General features: G+C 57.7%; 1 protein-coding gene across 5 annotated transcripts in view; it reads left to right on the top strand.

Annotated features, from left to right (window-relative positions):
• Positions 1–21102, top strand: part of PTK2B (protein tyrosine kinase 2 beta) — a 75777-nt gene that overhangs the window by 27201 nt on the left and 27474 nt on the right. For all 5 annotated transcript variants that reach the window (XM_053937836.1, XM_053937840.1, XM_053937841.1 and 2 more), the window contains exons 3-16: positions 608–786; positions 1928–2015; positions 4319–4398; positions 7892–7954; positions 10334–10388; positions 11729–11869; positions 13322–13396; positions 13494–13595; positions 13847–13964; positions 14918–14957; positions 15062–15108; positions 15337–15390; positions 19119–19216; positions 19303–19387. In XM_053937836.1, the coding sequence (XP_053793811.1) occupies positions 608–786; positions 1928–2015; positions 4319–4398; positions 7892–7954; positions 10334–10388; positions 11729–11869; positions 13322–13396; positions 13494–13595; positions 13847–13964; positions 14918–14957; positions 15062–15108; positions 15337–15390; positions 19119–19216; positions 19303–19387 (1225 nt within the window). The remainder of the gene's footprint in view (positions 1–607; positions 787–1927; positions 2016–4318; positions 4399–7891; positions 7955–10333; positions 10389–11728; positions 11870–13321; positions 13397–13493; positions 13596–13846; positions 13965–14917; positions 14958–15061; positions 15109–15336; positions 15391–19118; positions 19217–19302; positions 19388–21102) is intronic.

Raw genomic sequence — 21102 nt, 5'->3', positions numbered from 1 at the left:
ATCCGCGGATCCCTGGCAGTGTCCAAGGGTGGATTTGGATCACCCTGGGATCGTGGGAAGTGTCCCTGGGATGGGATGGAAGGCCCATGGATCCCATCCCAAACCATTCCAGGATTCTGGGATCAAGGACACTCAGGATCCATCCCGAGGGATTTTTATGGGATTTGGGGGATGGAAAAGGGAAGGGAGACCCTGCCTGGAGTCCTTAATTCCCAGTGAAGCCCCTGGATCCCAAAATTCCTTCTCAAAGTGGAATCGGGATGGGGCTGGATCCAATGCCAGGCTGGGAGAGCTGGGAATGTGCAGCTGGATCGGGGAAGGATCCAGGGAATCCTTGGAGCCTTTTCCGGAGGGGAAGCAGAGCTAGAATTTGGGGAAGGGCTGGAGGAGCCAGGGAGTGGCTTCCAGTGGGAAAGGGGAGCTTGGGATTTTGGGGATCTTGGGACGGAATTCCCGGCTGGGCTGGAATTCCCAGCGAATCCCTGGGCAGCGTCCCAGGAAACGTCGTCTCACCCTCGGCCGGCGGCGTTGCGCCGGGATGGGTCTGGAGCTCCTTTCCCAACCCAAACCATTCCGCGGTTCCCCCTTTTTTTTTTTTCTTTCCCAGGAGGTGATCCGGTCCATCCTGCTGAGCGGGCGGATCGGGCCGGACGTCCGTCTGTCCGAGTGCTACGGCCTGCGGCTCAAGCACGTCAAGTCGGACGAGGTCCACTGGCTGCACCCCGGCCTGACGGTGGGAGAGGTCCAGGAGAAATACGAGTGCCTCCACCTGGAAGCCGAGTGGAGGTGGGGCCGTGTCCCCGCTGCCCCGTGCGCCCCGAAATCCTCGCGGTGGCAAGGGCCGAGGGGTTGGGGACGCGGAGGTGGCACTCTGGAGGTGACAGGGACGTGGAGGTGGCACATTGGAGGTGACAGGGATGTGGAGGTGGCACTGTGGAGGTGACAGGGACGTGGAGGTGGCACTGTGGAGGTGACAGGGAGGTGGCCCTCAGAAGTTGACAAGGACACTGGGATGTCACTCTGGAGGTGACAAGCACCTGGCGGTGACCCTCCAGAAGTGCTGGGGACACTGGGATGTCACTCGGGAGGTGACAAGGACATGGAGGTGTCCCTCAGGAGGTGTTGGGGACACTGGGATGTCCCTCAGGAGGGGTTGGGTACACAGAGATGTCCCTCAGGAGGTGTTGGGGACAGTGGGATGTCCCTCAGGAGGTGTTGGGTACACTGGGATGTCCCTCAGGAGGTGTTGGGGACAGTGGGATGTCCCTCAGGAGGTGTTGGGGACAGTGGGATGTCCCTCAGGAGGTGTTGGGGACACTTGGATGTCCCTCAGGAGGGGTTGGGGACACAGAGATGTCCCTCAGGAGGTGTTGGGTACACAGGGATGTCCCTCAGGAGGTGACAGGGACACGGAGATGTCCCTCAGGAGGTGTTTGAGGACACTGGGATGTCCCTCAGGAGGTGTTTGGGGACAGTGGGATGTCCCTCAGGAGGTGTTTGAGGACACTGGGATGTCCCTCAGGAGGTGACAGGGACATGGAGATGTCCCTCAGGAGGGGTTGGGGACACTGGGATGTCCCTCAGGAGGTGTTTGAGGACACTGGGATGTCACTCTGGAGGTGACAGGAACACGGAGATGTCCCTCAGGAGGGGTTGGGTACACAGGGATGTCCCTCAGGAGGTGACAAGAACATGGAGGTGTCCCTCAGGAGGTGTTGGGGACAGTGAGATGTCCCTCAGGAGGGGTTGGGGACACTTGGATGTCCCTCAGGAGGGGTTGGGGACACTGGGATGTCCCTCAGGAGGTGTTGGGTACACAGGGATGTCCCTCAGGAGGGGTTGGGGACACAGGGATGTCCCTCAGGAGGTGACAGGGACACTGGGATGTCCCTCAGGAGGTGACAGGGACGCGGTTGGCTTTGTCCAGGTACGACCTCCAGATCCGGTACCTGCCGGAGGATTTCATGGAGCGCTTCAAGGAGGACCGGACCACGCTGCTCTACTTCTACCAGCAGGTCAGGGCTGCTCCAGCGTCCCCTCTCCTGCCCCAGAATTCCAGAATTCCCGAAATTTCCAAAATTCCCGAAATTCCCGAGAATCCCGAGATTCCCGAGATTCCAAGGTTTTGTCACCCTTGGGGTGGCGGTGGTGGCCCCGTCCTGCTGCTGGGAATGGCCAGAAGGGACATCCAGGGATGTCCAGGGATGTCCTGGGACATCCAGGGACACCCAGGGACATTCAGGGACATCCAGGGACACCCAGGGACACCCAGGGATGTCCTGGGACACCCAGGGACATCCAGGGACATCCAGGGACATTCAGGGTCATCCAGGGACACCCAGGGACATCCAGGGACACCCAGGGGCTTCCTGGGACACCCAGGGACATCCAGGGACACCCAGGGACGTCCAGGGACAGCCTGGGACATCCTGGGACATCCAGGAACGACCAGGGACGTCCAGGGACACCCAGGGATGTCCAGGGATGTCCAGGAACACCCTGGGACATCCAGGAATGACCAGGGACATCCTGGGACATTCTGGGATATCCAGAGACATCCAGGGACGTCCAGGGACACCCAGGGATATCCAGGGGCATCCAGCGACATTCTGGGACATCCTGGGGCACCCAGGGACACTCAGGGACATCCTGGGACATCCAGGGACACCCAGGGACATCCTGGGACATCCAGGGACACTCAGGGACATCCTGGGACATCCAGGGACATCCAGGGACATCCAGGGACTTCCAGGGACATCCAGGGACAACCAGGGACACCCAGGGACGTCCTGGGACATCCAGGGACATCCAGCAACATTCTGGGACATCCTGGGACATCCAGGGACACCCAGGGACATCCAGGGACACCCAGGGACATGCTGGGACACCCAGGGACATCCAGGGACATCCAGGGACATCCAGGGACATTCTGGGATATCCTGGGACATCCCGGGACACCCATGGACGTCCTGGGACATCCAGGGACATCCCGGGATGTCCAGGGACATGCTGGGACACCCAGGGACTTGGGATGTCCCCTGATGTCCCCCCAGTGTCCCTGCAGTGACGGTGGCACGCTGTCCCTGCTGTCCCCGGTCTCCCCTGCTGACCCCGGTGTCCCTGGGTGTGCTGGGTGTCCCCTGCTGTCCCCAGTGTCCCCGCGGTGACGCGGTGTCCCCAGTGTCCCTGTGGTGTCCCCGGTGTCCCCGGTGTCCCCGCGGTGATGCGGTGTCCCCGGTGTCCCTGCTGATCCTGGGTGTCCCTGGGTGTCCTGGGTGTCCCCGGTGTCCCCGCAGTGTCCCCGTGATGACGCGGTGTCCCCAATGTCACTGTGGTGTCCTGGGTGTCCCCGGTGTCCCTGCGGTGTCCCTGCGGTGACGCGGTGTCCCCAATGTCCCCCTGGTGTCCCTGGGTGTCCCCGGTGTCGTCACGGTGTCCCCGATGCCCCCGCAGTGTCCCCATGGTGACGCGGTGTCCCCAATGTCCCTGTGGTGTCCCCGGTGTCCCCACCGTGTCCCCGTGGTGATGCGGTGTCCCCGATGTCCCCCCGGTGTCCCTGGGGTCCCTGTGGTGTCCCTGCAGTGACGCGGTGTCCCCGGTGTCCCCGCGGTGTTCCCATGGTGACGTGGTGTCCCCGATGTCCCCGGTGTCCCCGGTGTCCCCGGTGTCCCTGCAGTGTCCCCGTGGTGACGCAGTGTCCCCGATGTCCCCCCGGTGTCCCCGGTGTCCCCTGCTGACCCTGGGTGTCCATGGGTGTCCCCGGTGTCCCCGCGGTGTCCCCGCGGTGTCCCCACGGTGACACGGTGTCTTTGATGTCCCCCCAGGGTCCCCGGTCTCCCCTGCTGACCCTGGGTGTCCCTGGGTGTCCTGGGTGTCCCCAGTGTCCCCACGGTGTCCCCGCGGTGTCCCCGTGGTGATGCGGTGTCCCCGATGTCCCCCCAGTGTCCCTGGTGTCCCCGCGGTGTCCCCGCGGTGACGCGGTGTCCCCGGTGTCCCTGCGATGTCCCTGCGGTGACGCGGTGTCCCCGCGGTGACGCGGTGTCCCCAGTGTCCCTGCGATGTCCCTGCGGTGACGCGGTGTCCCCGCGGTGACGCGGTGTCCCCGGTGTCCCCACGGTGTCCCCTGCTGTCCCCGGTGTCCCCGCGGTGACGCGGTGTCCCCGATGTCCCCCCGGTGTCCCTGCTGTCCCCGGTGTCCCCGCGGTGACGCGGTGTCCCCGGTGTCCCCGCGGTGACGCGGTGTCCCCGGTGTCCCTGCGGTGTCCCCGGTGTCCCCGCGGTGACGCGGTGTCCCCGGTGTCCCCGCGGTGTCCCCCAGCTCCGCAGTGAGTACATGCAGAGCTACGCCAGCAAGGTCAGCGAGGGCATGGCGCTGCAGCTGGGCTGCCTCGAGCTCAGGTACGCCTGGCCCTGTCCCCCGTGTCCCCTGCTGTGTCCCCTGTGTCCCCCGTGTCCCCTTGTGTCCCACTGTGTCCCACTGTCCCTGTGTTCTTCTGTCCTTGTGTCTTTGTGTCGTTGTGTCCCTGTGTCCCCTGCTGTCCCCTGCTGTCCTCTTGTGTCTTTTTTGTGTCCCCTGGCCCTGTGTCCCCTTGTGTCCCCTTGTGTCCCCTTGTGTCTCCTGGCCCTGTGTCCTTGCGTCTTTGTGTCATTGTGTCCCTCTGTCCCCTTGTCCCCTTGTGTCCCTTTGTGTCTCCTGTGTCCCCTGTGTCCCACTGTGTCCCACTGTCCCTGTGTTCTTCTGTCCTTGTGTCTTTGTGTTGCTTTGTCCCACTGTCCCCTGTGTCACCTGTGTCCCACTGTGTCCCACTGTCCCTGTGTTCTTCTGTCCCTGTGTCTTTGTGTCTCTGTGTTGTTCTGTCCCTGTGTCCCCTGCTGTCCTCTGCTGTCCCCTGTGTCCCCTGTGTCCCCTGTGTCCCCTGCTGTCCCCTGTGTCCCACTGTGTCCCCTTGTGTCCCTGTGTTCTTCTGTCCTTGTGTCTTTGTGTCATTGTGTCCCTGTGTCCCCCTGTGTCCCCTTGTGTCCCCTGTGTCCCCTTGTGTCCCCTTGTGTCCCACTGTCCCTGTGTCCTTCTGTCCTTGTGTCTTTGTGTCTCTGTGTTGTTCTGTCCCTGTGTCCCCTGTGTCCCCTTGTGTCCCCTTGTGTCCCACTGTCCCTGTGTCCTTCTGTCCTTGTGTCTTTGTGTCTCTGTGTTGTTCTGTCCCTGTGTCCCCTGCTGTCCCCTGCTGTCCCCTTGTGTCTCCTGGCCCTGTGTCCTTGTGTCTTTGTGTCATTGTGTCCCTCTGTCCCCTTGTCCCCTTGTGTCCCCTTGTGTCCCCTCGTGTCCCCTGGTGTCCCCTGTGTCTCACTGCCCCTGTGTCCCCTGCTGTCCCCTTGTCCTCATGTGTCCCCTTGTCCCTGGCTCTGTGTCCCTATATCCCCTGTCCCAGTGTCCCTTGTGTCCCCTTGTGTCCCCTTGTGTCCCCTTGTGTCCCCTTGTGTCCCCTGGCCCTGTGTCCTTGTGTCTTTGTGTCGTTTTGTCCCTGTGTCCCCTTGTCCCCATGTGTCCCCTGTCCCTGTGTCCCCTTGACCCCATGTGTCCCACTGTCCCTGTGTCCTTGTGCCCCTGTGTGCCCTGTCCCCATGTCCCTTGTCCCCAAGTGTCCCTGTGACCCTGTGTCCTTCTCTCCGTGTGGGGGTGGGGAGGGAAGTTCCAGCTCTTTTGGAGGTGGCAGGAGGACATGGGGGACATGGGGGACATGGAGGGACATGGGGGACATGGGGGACATGGGGACATGGAGGGACATGGGGGACATGGGGGACATGGGGGACATGGGTGACATGGAGGGACATGGGGGACATGGGGGACATGGGGACATGGAGACGTGGGGCATGTGGTGGGGACATGGGGGGCATGAGGGACATGGGGACATGGGGGGTGTGGGGCACATAAGGACATGGGGACATGGGGACATGGGGGACATGGAGGGACATGGGGACATGAGGGACAGGGGGGGTGTGGGGGAAGTGGGGACATGGAGGGACATGGGGGATGTGGGGGACATGGGGGATGTGGGGACATGGAGGGACATGGAGGGACATGGAGGGACATGGGGGACATGGAGAGGTGGGGCACATGGTAGGGACATGGAGAGACATGGAGGGACACGGGGACATGGGGACATGGGGAACATGGGAATGTGGGGCATGTGGTGGGGACATGGAGGGACATGGGGATATGGGGACATGGGGGATCTGGAGGGACATGGGGACATGGAGGGACGTGGAGGGTCATGGGGACATGGGGACATGGGGACATGGGGGATGTGGGGACATGGGAACATGGAGGGACATGGGGGATCTGGAGGGACATGGGGACATGGAGGGACGTGGAGGGTCATGGGGACATGGGTACATGGGTGACATGGAGGACATGAAGGGACATGGGGGACACAGGGGACATGGGGACATGGGGGGTGTGGGGCACGTAAGGACATGGGGACATGGGGACATGGGGGACATGGAGGGATGAGGGGACATGGGGGACATGGAGGGACGTGGGGGACATGGAGGGACATGGGGGACGTGGAGGGTCATGGGGACATGGGGGATGTGGGGACATGGGGACATGGAGGGACACGGGGACATGAGGGACGTGGGGGACATGGAGGGATATGGGGACATGGGGGCATGGAGGGACATGGGGACATGGTGGACATGGGGACATGGGGGATATGGGGACATGGAGGGACATGGGGGACATGGAGGGACATGGGGACATGGAAGGACATGGAGGGACATGGGGGATGTGGGGACATGGGTGACATGGAGGACATGAAGGGACATGGGGGACATGGGGGATGTGGGGGGATGGAAGGACATGGGGCATGGAGGGACATGGAGGGACATGGGGGACATGGGGGACATGAGGGATATGGGGACATGGAGGGACATGGGGGACATGGAGGGACATGGGGACATGGAAGGACATGGAGGGACATGGGGACATGGAGGGACATGGGGACATGGAGGACATGAAGGGACACGGGGGACATGGGGGATGTGGGGACATGGGGACATGGAAGGACATGGGGACATGGTGGGACATGAGGGACATGGAGGGACATGGTGGGACATGGTGGGACATGGAGGGACATGGGGGCATGGAGGGACATGAAGGGACATGGGGACATGGGGGACATGGAGGACATGAAGGGACATGGGGACATGGAGGGACATGGGGGACATGGGGGACATGAAGGGACATGAGGACATGGTGGGACATAGGGGACATGGAGGGACATGGAGGGACATGGGGACATGGAGGGACATGGAGGGACATGGAGGAACATGGGGACATGGAAGGACACGGGGACATGGTGGGACATGGGGGGCATGGGGGACAGTGAGGGACATGGGTGACATGGAGGACATGAAGGGACATGGAGGGACATGGGGGACATGGGGACATGGAGGGATATGGGGACATGGGGGACATGGGGACATGGGGACATGGAGGGACATGGGGACATGGGGACATGGGGACATGGTGGGACATAGGGGACATGGGCATGGAGGGACATGGAGGGACATGGAGGACATGAAGGGACATGGGGACATGGAGGGACATGGGGGACATGGGGGCATGGAGGGACATGGAGGACATGAAGGGACATGGGGACATGGAGGGACATGGGGGACATGGGGGCATGGAGGGACATGAGGACATGGTGGGACATAGGGGACATGGAGGGACATGGTGGGACATGGGGACATGGGGGGACATGGGGGATATGGGGGATATGGGGACATGGTGGGACATGGGGGGACATGGAAGGACACGGGGACATGGTGGGACACGTGGGCCACGGTGGCGTGTGTCACCGGCCGGCGTCCCCGTCCCCGTGTCCCCCAGGAGGTTCTACAAGGACATGCCCCAGAACGCGCTGGACAAGAAATCCAACTTCGAGTTCCTGGAGTGAGTCCGGCCCGGGGCTGGGGACCTGCTGAGGGCCTTCCTCACCCTCCTCATCTTCACCATCCTCCTCGTCCTCCTCATCCTCCTCATCTTCATCATCCTCCTCATCCTCCTCATCCTCCTAATCCTCCTCATCTTCACCATCCTCCTTGTCCTCCTCATCCTCCTCATCCTCCTCATCTTCATCATCTTCTTCATCCTCCTCATCCTCCTCATCTTCATCATCCTCTTCATCCTCCTCATCCTCCTCCTGCTACTCCTCATCCTCCTCATCCTCCTGATCATCCTCATTCTCCTCATCCTCCTCGTCCTCCTCATCCTCCTCCTGCTATTCCTCATCCTCCTCGTCCTTCTCATCTTCATCCTCCACCTGATCATCCTCATTCTCCCCATCCTTTTCATCTTCATCATCCTCTTCATCCTCCTTGTCCTCCTCATCCTCCTCCTGCTACTCCTCATCGTCCTCTTTCTCCTCATCCTCCTCATCTTCATCATCCTCCTCATCTTCATCATCCTCCTGCTACTCATCACCCTCCTCATCTTCCTCATCCTCCTCATTGTCCTCATCTTCATCATCCTCCTCATCTTCCTCATCCTCCTCATCCTCCTCATCCTCCTCATCCTCCTCATCCTCCCGCATCTCCACATTCTCCCACATCTTCTCACCCTCCCTCATCTCCTCATCTTCCCACAGCTCCTCATCCTCCTCATTCTTCCTCATCCTCATCCTCCTGCTGCTCCTCATCCTCCTCATCCTCCTCATCCTCCTCATCCTCCTGTGGCTCCTCATCTGCCTGTGGCTCCTCATCCTCCTTATCCTCCTCATCCTCCTCATCCTCCTCATCCTCCTGCTGCTCCTCATCCTCCCTCAGCTCCTCATCCTCCTCATCCTCCCGCATCTCCACATTCTCCCACATCTCACCCTCCCTCATCTCCTCATCTTCCCACAGCTCCTCATCCTCCTCATTCTTCCTCATCCTCATCCTCCTGCTGCTCCTCATCCTCCTCATCCTCCTCATCTTCCTCATCCTCCTGCTGCTCCTCATCCTCCCTCAGCTCCTCATCCTCCTCATCCTCCCGCATCTCCACATCCTCCCACATCTCCTCACCCTCCCTCATCTCCTCATCTTCCCACAGCTCCTCATCCTCCTCATTCTTCCTCATCCTCATCCTCCTCATCCTCCTCATCCTCCTGCTGCTCCTCATCTGCCTGTGGCTCCTCATCCTCCTCATCTTCCTCATCCTCCCTCAGCTCCTCATCTCCCTCATCCTCCTCATCCTCCTCATCCTCCCACATCTCCACATCCTCCCACATCATCTCACCCTCCCTCATCTCCTCATCTTCTCACAGCTCCTCATCTTCCCAGTCTCTCATCCTCCTCATCCTCCTGCTGCTCCTCATCCTCCTCATCCTCCTCTTCCTCCCACATCTCTACATCCTCCCACATCTTCTCACCCTCCCTCATCTCCTCATCCTCCTGTAGCTCTTCATCTTCCCACAGCTCCTCATCTTCCCAGTCTCTCATCCTCCTCATTCTCCCCCAGCTCCTCATCCTCCTCATTCTTCCTCATCCTCATCCTCCTGCTGCTCCTCATCCTCCTGTGGCTCTTCATCCTCCTCATCCTCCTCATCCTCCTGCTGCTCCTCATCCTCCTCATCCTCCTCATTCTCCTACTGCTCCTCATCCTCCTGTGGCTCCTCATCCTCCTCATCCTCCTCATCCTCCTCATCCTCCTGCTGCTCCTCATCCTCCTCATCCTCCTGCTGCTCCTCATCCTCCTCATCCTCCTCATCTTCCTCATCCTCCTGCTGCTCTTCATCCTCCTCATCCTCCTCATCCTTCTGCTGCTCCTCATCCACCTCATCCTCCCGCATCTCCACATCCTCCCACATCTTCTCATCCTCCGTCATCTCCTCATCTTCCCACAGCTCCTCATCCTCCTCATCCTCCTCATCCTCCTCATCCTCCTCATCCTCCTCATCCTCCTCATCCTCCTCATCCTCCTCATCCACCTCATCCTCCCGCATCTCCACATCCTCCCACATCTTCTCACCCTCCCTCATCTCCTCATCTTCCCACAGCTCCTCATCTTCCCAGTCTCTCATCCTCCTCGTTCTCCCCCAGCTCCTCATCCTCCTCATTCTTCCTCATCCTCATCCTCCTGCTGCTCCTCATCCTCCTCATCCTCCTCATCCTCCTCATCCTCCCACATCTCCCCACCCTCCCTCATCTCCTCGTCCTCCCCGTCCTGGGAGATGGAGACGGGAACCCTCCGCTCCCTCTCCCGCACTCCGGGCTCCCCCTCACGCTCAGCGCGGTCCCCTCGTCGCCGGGACGGGAATTCCCGCTGACATTCCCGGGATTCTCTGCCCCGCAGGAAGGAGGTGGGGCTGGACCTGTTCTTCCCCAGCCAGATGCTGGAGAACCTGAAGGTGAGGGACACGTGGGTGTGACACGCGTGTCACACCTGGGGGCACGCGTGACCACGCCCTTGAGTGTGTCCGTGTGTCCATGTGTGTTCGTGTGTCCATGTGTGGCTGCATGTCCGTGTGTGTCCGTGTGTCCCCGTGTGTGTCCGTGTGTCCGTCTGTGTCCATGTGTGGCTGCATGTCCATGTGTGTCCCTGTGTGTCCATGTGTGTCCGTGTGTGTCCGTGTGTGTCCGTGTGTGTCCGTGTGTGTCCATGTGTCCATGCGTGTCCATGTGTGTCCGTGTGTGTCCGTGTGTGTCCGTGTGTCTGTGTGTGTCCATGTGTCCGTGTGTGTCTGTGTGTGTCTGTGTGTGTCCATGCGTGTCCGTGTGTGTCCGTGTGTGTCCGTGTGTGTCCGTGTGTGTCCCTGTGTGTCCCTGTGTGTCCGTGTGTGTCTGTGTGTGTCCATGCGTGTCCGTGTGTGTCCGTGTGTGTCCGTGTGTCCGTGTGTCCCTATCCCCACCCTCGGTCCTATGTCCATGTGTCCACCTCCATCCCGGTGTTCCCATACCCGACCCCGCCCCCATCCCGTTGTTCCCGTATCCCATGCCATCCCCATCCCAGTGTTCCCGTATCCAACGCCGTGTCCATCCCGGCATTCCCATACCCCACACCATCCCCATCCCGGCATTCCTGTATCCAACGCCGTGTCCATCCCGTCATTCTCGTACCCCACACCATCCCATCCCAGCGTTCCCATATCCAACGCCGTGTCCATCCCGTCATTCCCGTACACCACACCGCCCCCATCCCGGCGTTTCCATATCCCACACCGCCCCCATCCCAGCATTCCCGTATCTCATACCATCCCCATCCCGGCATTCCTGTATCCAACGCCGTGTCCATCCCGTCATTCCCGTACACCACACCGCCCCCATCCCGGCGTTCCCGTACCCCACGCCGCCCCCGTCCCAGTGTTCCCGTATCCCACACCGCCCCCATCCCAGCATTCCCATATCCCACACCATCCGATCCTGGTGTTCCCGTATCCAACGCTGTGTCCATCCCGTCATTCCCGTACCCCACACCGCCCCCATCCCGGCATTCCTGTACCCCACACCGCCCCCATCCCAGTGTTCCCATATCCAACACCGCCCCCATGCCGGCATTCCCGTACCCCACGCCGCCCCCATCCTGGCATTCCTGTATCCCATACTATCCCCATCCCGGCGTTCCCGTACCCCACACCATCCGATCCCGGTGTTCCCGTATCCCATACCGCCCCCATCCCGGTGTTCCCGTATCCACCACTGCATCCATCCCGGCGTTCCCGCGTCCCATTCCCGGCGGGTGTCCCGGCAGCCGCGGCAGCTGCGGAAGATGATCCAGCAGACGTTCCAGCAGTACGCGCTCCTGCGGGAGGAGGAGTGCATCCTGAAATTCCTGCACACCCTGGCCGCCTTCGCCCCCATCGACCAGGAGAACTTCCGCTGCCAGCTCGTCGTGCGTGCCCGGCAGCGGGATACGGGAATGTGGGATACGGGAATGTGGGATACGGGATACGGGAATGTGGGATACGGGAATGTGGGATACGGGATACGGGAATGTGGGATATGGGATATGAGATACAGGATATCGGATATGGGATATGGGATATGGGATATGGGATGTGGGATGTGGGATATGGGATATGGGATACGGGATACAGGAGAGGGGATATGGATATGAGATATGGGATACGGGATCTGGGATTTGGGATATGGGATATGGGATATGAGATACAGGATATCGGATATGGGATATGGGATATGGGATGTGGGATATGGGATGTGGGATATGGGATATGGGATATGGGATACGGGATATGGAACATGGGATACAGGATATGGGATATGAGATAGGGGATACGGAATATGGGATATGAGATACGGGATACAGGATAGGGGATATGGGATACGGGATATGGAACATGGGATACAGGATATGGGATATGAGATAGGGGATACGGAATATGGGATATGAGATACGGGATACAGGATAGGGGATATGGGATACGGGATATGGAACATGGGATACAGGATATGGGATATGAGATAGGGGATATGGAACATGGGATACAGGATACGAGATATGGGATATGGGATACGGGATATGGGATATGCAATATGGAATGTGGGATATGTGATACGGGATATGGGATACAGGATATAGAATATGGGATACAAGATACGAGAGATGGGATACAGGATAGGGGATATGGGATATGGGATATGGGATGTGGGATATGGGATGTGGGATGTGGGATGTGGGGTACAGGATATGGGATTTGGGATATGGGATATAGGCTATGGAACATGGGATATGGAATATGGGATGTGGGGTATGGAATATGGGATACAGAATAGGGGATATGGGATGTGGAATATGGGATATGGGATACGGGATATGGGATGAGCTGGGCTGGACTTAGGTGGGGATGGGATAATGGGATAATGGGATAATGGGATAATGGGATAATGGGATAATGGGATATGGGATATGGGATGGGATACAGGATGGGATGGGATGAGATGGGATGGGATGGGATGAGATGGGATGGGATGGGATGGGATGGGATGGGATGGGATGGGATGGGATGGAATGGGATGGGATAAAGGATGGGATGGGATAATGGGATAATGGGATAATGGGATAATGGGATAATGGGATAATGGGATAATGGGATAATGGGATATGGGATGGGATGTGATACAGGATGGGATGGGATGGGATGGGATGGGATGGGATGGGATGGGATGGGATGGAGATGGGGGATGGCGACGGAATGGGGTGGAGCGAGGTGGAGCTGGGAGGAGGACGGGCTTGGGATTTTGTGGAGATGGGATTGGGATGGGACCTGCCCCCGCCTTGGGATGCCCCTCATCCCAAATCCCCTCCGGCTGCTGCTGCCCCCAGCAAGGATGGAACATCACCGTGGATCTGGTCATCGGCCCCAGGGGCATCCGCCAGGTGACCACCAAGGACGCCAAGGTGGGAATTCCGGAGCTGGGAATCGGGAGCTCCCGCCTCGGGCACGGCGGTTAAACTCACCGCCCATCAAATTCCCCACGAATTCCCCCCTTCCCAGCCCACCTGCCTGGCGGAATTCCGGGATGTCAAATCCATCCGGTGCTCCGGAGCGGAGGACGGCCAGGCTCTGCTGCAGCTGGGGCTCGGCGGGACCCCCCAGGTGAGGAGCTGGGAGAGAATTCCTTCGGGAATGCCGAGTGGGATCCCTGCGGGTCGGGCAGGACTCGCTGGAAGCTCCGTCCCCGAAAAATCGGGAATGTCCCTGTTGCCGCCTCTTCCCGGGAACGCTTTGGTGTTGTCCTGGGTGTCTCGGAATACTGGGAAGGGTGGTTGTGGGAAAACTGGGATTGCTGGCGGAGCGGGGGGAAGGGGGGAAGCCCAATCCCACCCCCCCATCCCGGCATTCCCAAGTCTCTGGCGATCAAGACGTCGTCGCTGGCCGAGGCGGAAAACATGGCCGACCTCATCGATGGCTACTGCCGGCTCCAGGGGGGCTCGGAGACGTCGCTCATCGCGTTCCCGAGGAAAGGTGGGAATCCGGGAGGGATGGGATGGGATGGGATGGGATGGGTGGGATCATGGGATGGGATCCATGGGATGGGATGGGATGGGTGGGATCATGGGATGGGATCCATGGGATGGGATCAATGGAATGAGATGGGATCCGTGGGATGGGATGGGATCCATGGGATGGGACCAGGGGATGGGATGGGATAATGGGATGGGATGGGATGGGATGGGATGGGATGGGATGGGATGGGATGGGATCCATGGGATGGGATTGGGATGGGATCATGGGACAGGATGGGATCGTGGGATGGGATAATGGGAGAATGGGATGAGATCATGGGATGGGATTGGGATGGGACAGGATAATGGGATGAGGTGGAAATTGGATGGGATGGGGTAGGATGGGATGGGATCATGGGATGGGATCATGGGATGGGATCCATGGGATGGGATAATGGGATGGGATTATGGGATGGGATCCATGCAATAATGGGATGGGATGGGATGGGATGGGATGGGATGGGATGGGATGGGCATGGGAACACAGATGGTGTTGGAATGGGGTGGAGTGGATGGGATGGGGGTGGGATTGGGATTGGGATTGGGATTGGGATTGGGATGGGAAGGGATTGGGACGGGACGAGACAAGATGGGATGGGATGAGGATAGGATGTGGATGGGAATGGGAATGGAATTGGGATGGGATGGGATGGAATGGGATGGGATGAAGATAGGATGTGGATGGGAATGGTAATGGGAATGGGATTGGGAATGGGAATGGGATGGGATGGGCATGGGATGGGCATGGGATGGGATGGGATGGAATGGAATGGGATGGGATGAGGATAGGATGTGGATGGGAATGGGATTGGGATGGGATAGGGTGGGATTGGGATGGAATGGGATGAGGATAGGATGCGGATGGGAATGGGATTGGGATTGGGACGGGACCTTACCCCGTCCTCCCTGCAGATCGCGAGAAGAGGATCAGCCTCCCGCAGATCCCGGCCCCGTGAGTGATCCTGACCCTTTTCCCGGGATTCCCAGCCCCGGCGCGGGGTTGGGATCCTGCTCCGTACCCCCCATCCCGCTCCCTGACCCTCTTCCCACCCTCAGGAATCTCGGGGAGAGGCAGTCCACGCTTTCCCACAGCATCAGCGGGGGTGAGTTCGGCCTCTTCCCTCTTCCCACCATCCCGGGGGCGCGGGCAGGGATTTGGGAAACATTCCATGCGGGATTTGGGAATGTCGGACACCCCCAGCTCATTTCCAGAGGGTTGGGATGCATCCCGAGCGTCCTGGAGGAGCACCAGACCCTCTGGAGGTGCTGGAAGAGTTCCCACACCCACCGAGATTCCCGATCCCATTCCCGCATCCCGTTTTCCCCCCCAGATTCCGAAATTTACGCGGAAATCCTGGACGAGTCCTCAAGGCCGAGATCCGGAAGTAGGTGATTCCCTTGGGAATTCTCCAGCTGAGGCGTCCCAGTTCCTCCTGCCCATCCCAAATTCCCATCCCAGCCTCACCAAACCTCCCAGAAGGTCCTGGGGGAGCTGGGATGAGGCATGGGGTGGGATCCATGGATCACCATGGATTGAGAGGGCAGATCCATGGATCCTCAGGGATAGAGATGTAAGATCCATGGATCCCTGGAATGATGGAGAGGGCGGGATCCACCGATGTTCATGGATGGAGAGATCAGGATCCATGGATCCTCATGGATGGAGAGGGCAGATCCCTGGATCCATGGATGGAGATGCAGGATCCATGGATCCTCATGGATGGAGAGGGCAGATCCATGGATTCATGGATGGAGATGCAGGATCCATGGATCCTCATGGATGGAGAGGGCAGATCCATGGATCCATGGATGGAGAGATCAGGATCCATGGATCCTCATGGATGGAGCAGGCAGATCCATGGATCCTCAGGGATGGAGAGGGCAGATCCATGGATCCTCATGGATGGAGATGCAGGATCCATGGATCCATGGATGGAGATGCAGGATCCATGGATCCATGGATGGAGAGATCAGGATCCATGGATCCTCATGGATGGAGAGATCAGGATCCATGTATCCATGGATGGAGAGATCCATGGATCCATGGATCCTCATGGATGGAGAGGGCAGATGCAAGGATCCTCATGGATGGAGCAGGCAGATCCATGGATCCTCATGGATGGAGAGATCAGGATCCATGGATCCTCATGGATGGAGAGATCAGGATCCATGGATCCTCATGGATGGAGATGCAGGATCCATGGATCCTCATGGATGGAGATGCAGGATCCATGGATTGGATGGAGAGGACAGGATCCATGGATGGGAGATGCAGGATCCATGGATCATCATGGATGGAGATGCCGAATCCATGGATCCATGGATGGAGAGGGCAGATCCATGGATCCATGGATGGAGAGGGCAGATCCATGGATCCTCATGGATGGAGATGCAGGATCCATGGATCCATGGATGGAGAGGGCAGATCCATGGATCCTCATGGATGGAGATGCAGGTTCCATGGATCCATGGATGGAGAGATCAGGATCCATGTATCCATGGATGGAGAGATGCAGGATCCATGGATCCTCATGGATGGAGATGCAGGATCCATGGATCCTCATGGATGGAGGTGCAGGATCCATGGATCCTCATGGATGGAGATGCAGGATCCATGGATCCTCATGGATGGAGAGGGCAGATCCATGGATCCTCATGGATGGAGAGATCAGGATCCATGGATCCTCATGGATGGAGATGCAGGATCCATGGATCCATGGGTGGAGATGCAGGATCCATGGATCCATGGATGGAGAGGGCAGATCCCTGGATCCTCATGGATGGAGATGCAGGATCCCTGGATCCTCATGGATGGAGATGCAGGATCCATGGATCCTCATGGATGGAGAAGGCAGATCCATGGATCCTCATGGATGGAGATGCAGGATCCATGGATCCTCATGGATGGAGATGCAGGATCCATGGATCCTCATGGATGGAGAGGGCAGATCCATGGATCCTCATGGATGGAGAGACCAGGATCCATGGATCCATGGGTGGAGATGCAGGATCCATGGATCCTCATGGATGGAGAGGGCAGATCCATGGATCCATGGATGGAGATGCAGGATCCATGGATCCTCATGGATGGAGAGGGCAGATCCATGGATCCTCATGGATGGAGATGCAGGATCCATGGATCCTCATGGATGGAGAGGGCAGATCCATGGATCCTCATGGATGGAGAGATGCAGGATCCATGGATCCTCATGGATGGAGATGCAGGATCCATGGATCCTCATGGATGGAGATGCAGGATCCATGGATCCTCATGGATGGAGATCAGGATCCATGGATCCTCATGGATGGAGATGCAGGATCCATGGATCCTCATGGATGGAGATGCAGGATCCATGGATCCTCATGGATGGAGAGGGCAGATCCATGGATCCTCATGGATGGAGATGCAGGATCCATGGATCCTCATGGATGGAGATCAGGATCCATGGATCCTCATGGATGGAGAGGGCAGATCCATGGATCCTCATGGATGGAGATGCAGGATCCATGGATCCTCATGGATGGAGATGCAGGATCCATGGATCCTCATGGATGGAGATCAGGATCCATGGATCCTCATGGATGGAGATGCAGGATCCATGGATCCTCATGGATGGAGAGGGCAGATCCATGGATCCTCATGGATGGAGATGCAGGATCCATGGATCCTCGTGAATGGATGGAGAGATCAGGATCCATGGATCCTCATGGATGGAGATGCAGGATCCATGGATCCTCATGGATGGAGATGCAGGATCCATGGATCCATGGGTGGAGATGCAGGATCCATGGATCCTCATGGATGGAGAGGGCAGATCCATGGATCCATGGATGGAGAGACCAGGATCCATGGATCCATGGATGGAGATGCAGGATCCATGGATCCCTGGAATTATGGAGAGGGCAGATCCATGGATCCTCATGGATGGAGATGCAGGATCCATGGATCCATGGATGGAGAGATCAGGATCCCTGGAATGATGGAGAGCGCAGATCCATGGATCCTCATGAATGGATGGAGAGATCAGGATCCATGGATCCTCATGGATGGAGATGCAGGATCCATGTATCCTCATGGATGGAGATGCAGGTTCCATGGATCCATGGATGGAGATGCAGGATCCATGGATCCATGGATGGAGAGGGCAGATCCATGGATCCTCATGGATGGAGATGCAGGATCCATGGATCCTCATGGATGGAGATGCAGGATCCATGGATCCTCATGGATGGAGATCAGGATCCATGGATCCTCATGGATGGAGATGCAGGATCCCTGGATCCTCATGGATGGAGAGAGCAGATCCATGGATCCTCATGGATGGAGATGCAGGATCCATGGATCCTCATGGATGGAGAGGGCAGATCCATGGATCCTCATGGATTGAGAGAGCAGATCCATGGATCCTCATGGATGGAAAGGACAGGATCCATGGATCCTCATGGATGGAGATGCAGGATCCATGGATCCTCATTGATGGAGAGATCAGGATCCATGGATCCTCATGGATGGAGAGATCAGGATCCATGGATCCTCATGGATGGAGATGCAGGATCCATGGATCCTCATGGATGGAGATGCAGGATCCATGGATCCTCATGGATGGAGATGCAGGATCCATGGATCCTCATGGATGGAGATACAGGATCCATGGATTGGATGGAGAGGACAGGATCCATGGGTGGAGATGCAGGATCCATGGATCATAATGGATGGAGATGCCGGATCTATGGATCCATGGATGGAGACACAGGATCCATGGATCCTCATGGATGGAGAGGGCAGATCCATGGATCAGATTGAGAGGGCAGATCCCTGGATCCATGGGTGGAGATGCAGGATCCATGGATCCTCATGGATGGAGAGGGCAGATCCATGGATCAGATTGAGAGGGCAGATCCCTGGATCCATGGATGGAGAGATGCAGGATCCATGGATCCTCATGGATGGAGAGGGCAGATCCCTGGATCCACGGATGGATCCTCACGGATCCCGGTGGACAGAGAGGGTCGGTCGCCACGGGCATCCCCCGGTCCCTCCGGGCGGATCTTCCCGTGGGAACCACGCCGGGATCACGGAATCTCCTCCCCATTCCCACCCCCTCCCATCAAGTCCAGCCCTTCGGAATCTCCCGGGACGACGTCGCGCTGGGCCGGATCCTGGGGGAAGGATTCTTCGGAGAGGTCTACGAGGGGATCTACGCCACGCCCGTGAGATCCTTTCTCCACGACCCCTCACCCCAAATCCCGGATCCCACTCCGCGGTGTCCCATTCCCGCTTTTCCTCCTCGGCGCAGAAAGGCGAGCGGATCAACGTGGCCGTGAAGACCTGCAAGGAGGATTGCAGCCCGGAAAACCGGGAGAAGTTCCTGAGCGAAGCCGGTACCCCGGGGCTCCTTTTGGGGTTTTTTTGGGATCTTGAAGGTCCTTTTGGGGTTTTTTTGGGGATCCCGAGGGTCCTTTTGGGGTTTTTTTGGGATCCCGGGGGTCCTTTTGGGGTTTTTTTGGGATCCCGGGGGTCCTTTTGGGTTTTTTTTGGGGATCCTGAGGGTCCTTTTGGGGTTTTTTTGGGATCTTGAAGGTCCTTTTGGGGTTTTTGGGGGATCCTTAGGTCCTTTTGGGGTTTTTTTGGGGATCCCAAGGGTGTTTTTGGGGTTTTTATTTTGGATCCTTAAGGTCCTGGTGGGTTTTTTTTGGGGATATTGGGGTCCTAATGGGGATTTTTTGGGATTCTGAGGGTCCTTTTGGGGTTTTTTGGGATCTTGGGGTCCTAATGGGGATTTTTTGGGATTCTGAGGGTCCTTTTGGGGTTTTTTGGGATCTTGAAGGCCCTTCTGGTTTTTTTGGGAATCCTTAAGGTCTTTTTGGGGTTTCTTTGGGGATCCCAAGGGTGTTTTGGGTGGTTTTTTGGGATCCTTAAGGTCCTGGTGGGTTTTTTTGGGGGGATATTGGGATCTTAATGGGTTTTTTTGGGATCCTGAGGGTCCTTTTGGGGTTTTTTGGGGGATCCTGAGGGTCCTTTTGGGGATTTTTGGGGATCCCGAGGGTCCTTCTGGGGTTTTCTGGGGATCCTTAAGGTCCTTCTGGGGTTTTTTGGGATCCTTAAGGTCCTTTTGGGGATTTTTGGGATCCCGGGGCTCCTTTTGGGGTTTTTTTGGGGATCCCGGGGCTCCTTTTGGGGTTTTTGGGGATCATGAAGATCTTTCTAGTTTTTTTTGGGGGGGATTCTGAGGGTCCTTCTGGGTTTTTTTGGGGATCTTGGAGGTCCTTTTGGGGATTTTTGAGATCCTGAGGGTCCTGATGGGTTTTTTGGGATCCTGAGGGACCTTTTGGGGTTTTTTGGGGATATCGAGAGTCCTAATGGGTTTTTTTTTGGATCCTGAGGCTCCTTTTGGGGTTTTTTGGGGATCCCGGGGCTCCTTTTGGGGTTTTTTGGGATCTCGAAGGTCCTTCTAGGTTCTTTTTGGGATTCTGAGGGTCCTTTTGGGGTTTTTTGGGATCTTGGAGGTCCTAATGGGTTTTTTTGGGATCCTGAGGGTCTTTTGGGGGTGTTTTTGGGGTCTTGAGGATCCTTTTGGGGTTTTTTTGGGAATCTTGAGGGTCCTTTTGGGGATTTTTGAGATCCTGAGGGTCCTGATGGGTTTTTTTGGGATCCTGAGGTTCCTTTTGGGGTTTTTTGGGGATATCGAGAGTCCTAATGAGGTTTTTTTTTTATCCTGCGGCTCCTTTTGGGGTTTTTTTGAGGATCCCAAGGGTCCTTTTGGGTTTTTTTGGGATCCCGAGGGTCTTTTGGGGGTGTTTTTGGGGTCTTGAAGGTCCTTTTGGGTTTTTTGGGGATCCCGAGGGTCCTTTTGGGGTTTTTGGGGATCTCGAAGGTCCTTCTGGGTTTTTTTGGGGGATTCTGAGGGTCCTTCTGGGTTTTTTTGGGGTCTTAAAGGTCCTCTTGGGTTTTTTTTTGGGGATCCCGAGGGTCCTTCTGGGGTTTTCTGGGGATCCTTAAGGTCCTTTTGGGGATTTTTGGGATCCAAAAGATCCTTTTGGGGTTTTTTTGGGTATCCCGAGGGTCCTTCTGGGTTTTTTTGGGATCTCGAAGGTCC

This window comes from Vidua chalybeata, chromosome 3 (genome assembly GCF_026979565.1).
Source record: "Vidua chalybeata isolate OUT-0048 chromosome 3, bVidCha1 merged haplotype, whole genome shotgun sequence".
NCBI classification, from domain to species: domain Eukaryota; kingdom Metazoa; phylum Chordata; class Aves; order Passeriformes; family Viduidae; genus Vidua; species Vidua chalybeata.
Note: the sequence above shows the minus strand (reverse complement) of the source record. Positions and strands in the feature narration are given on the sequence as shown.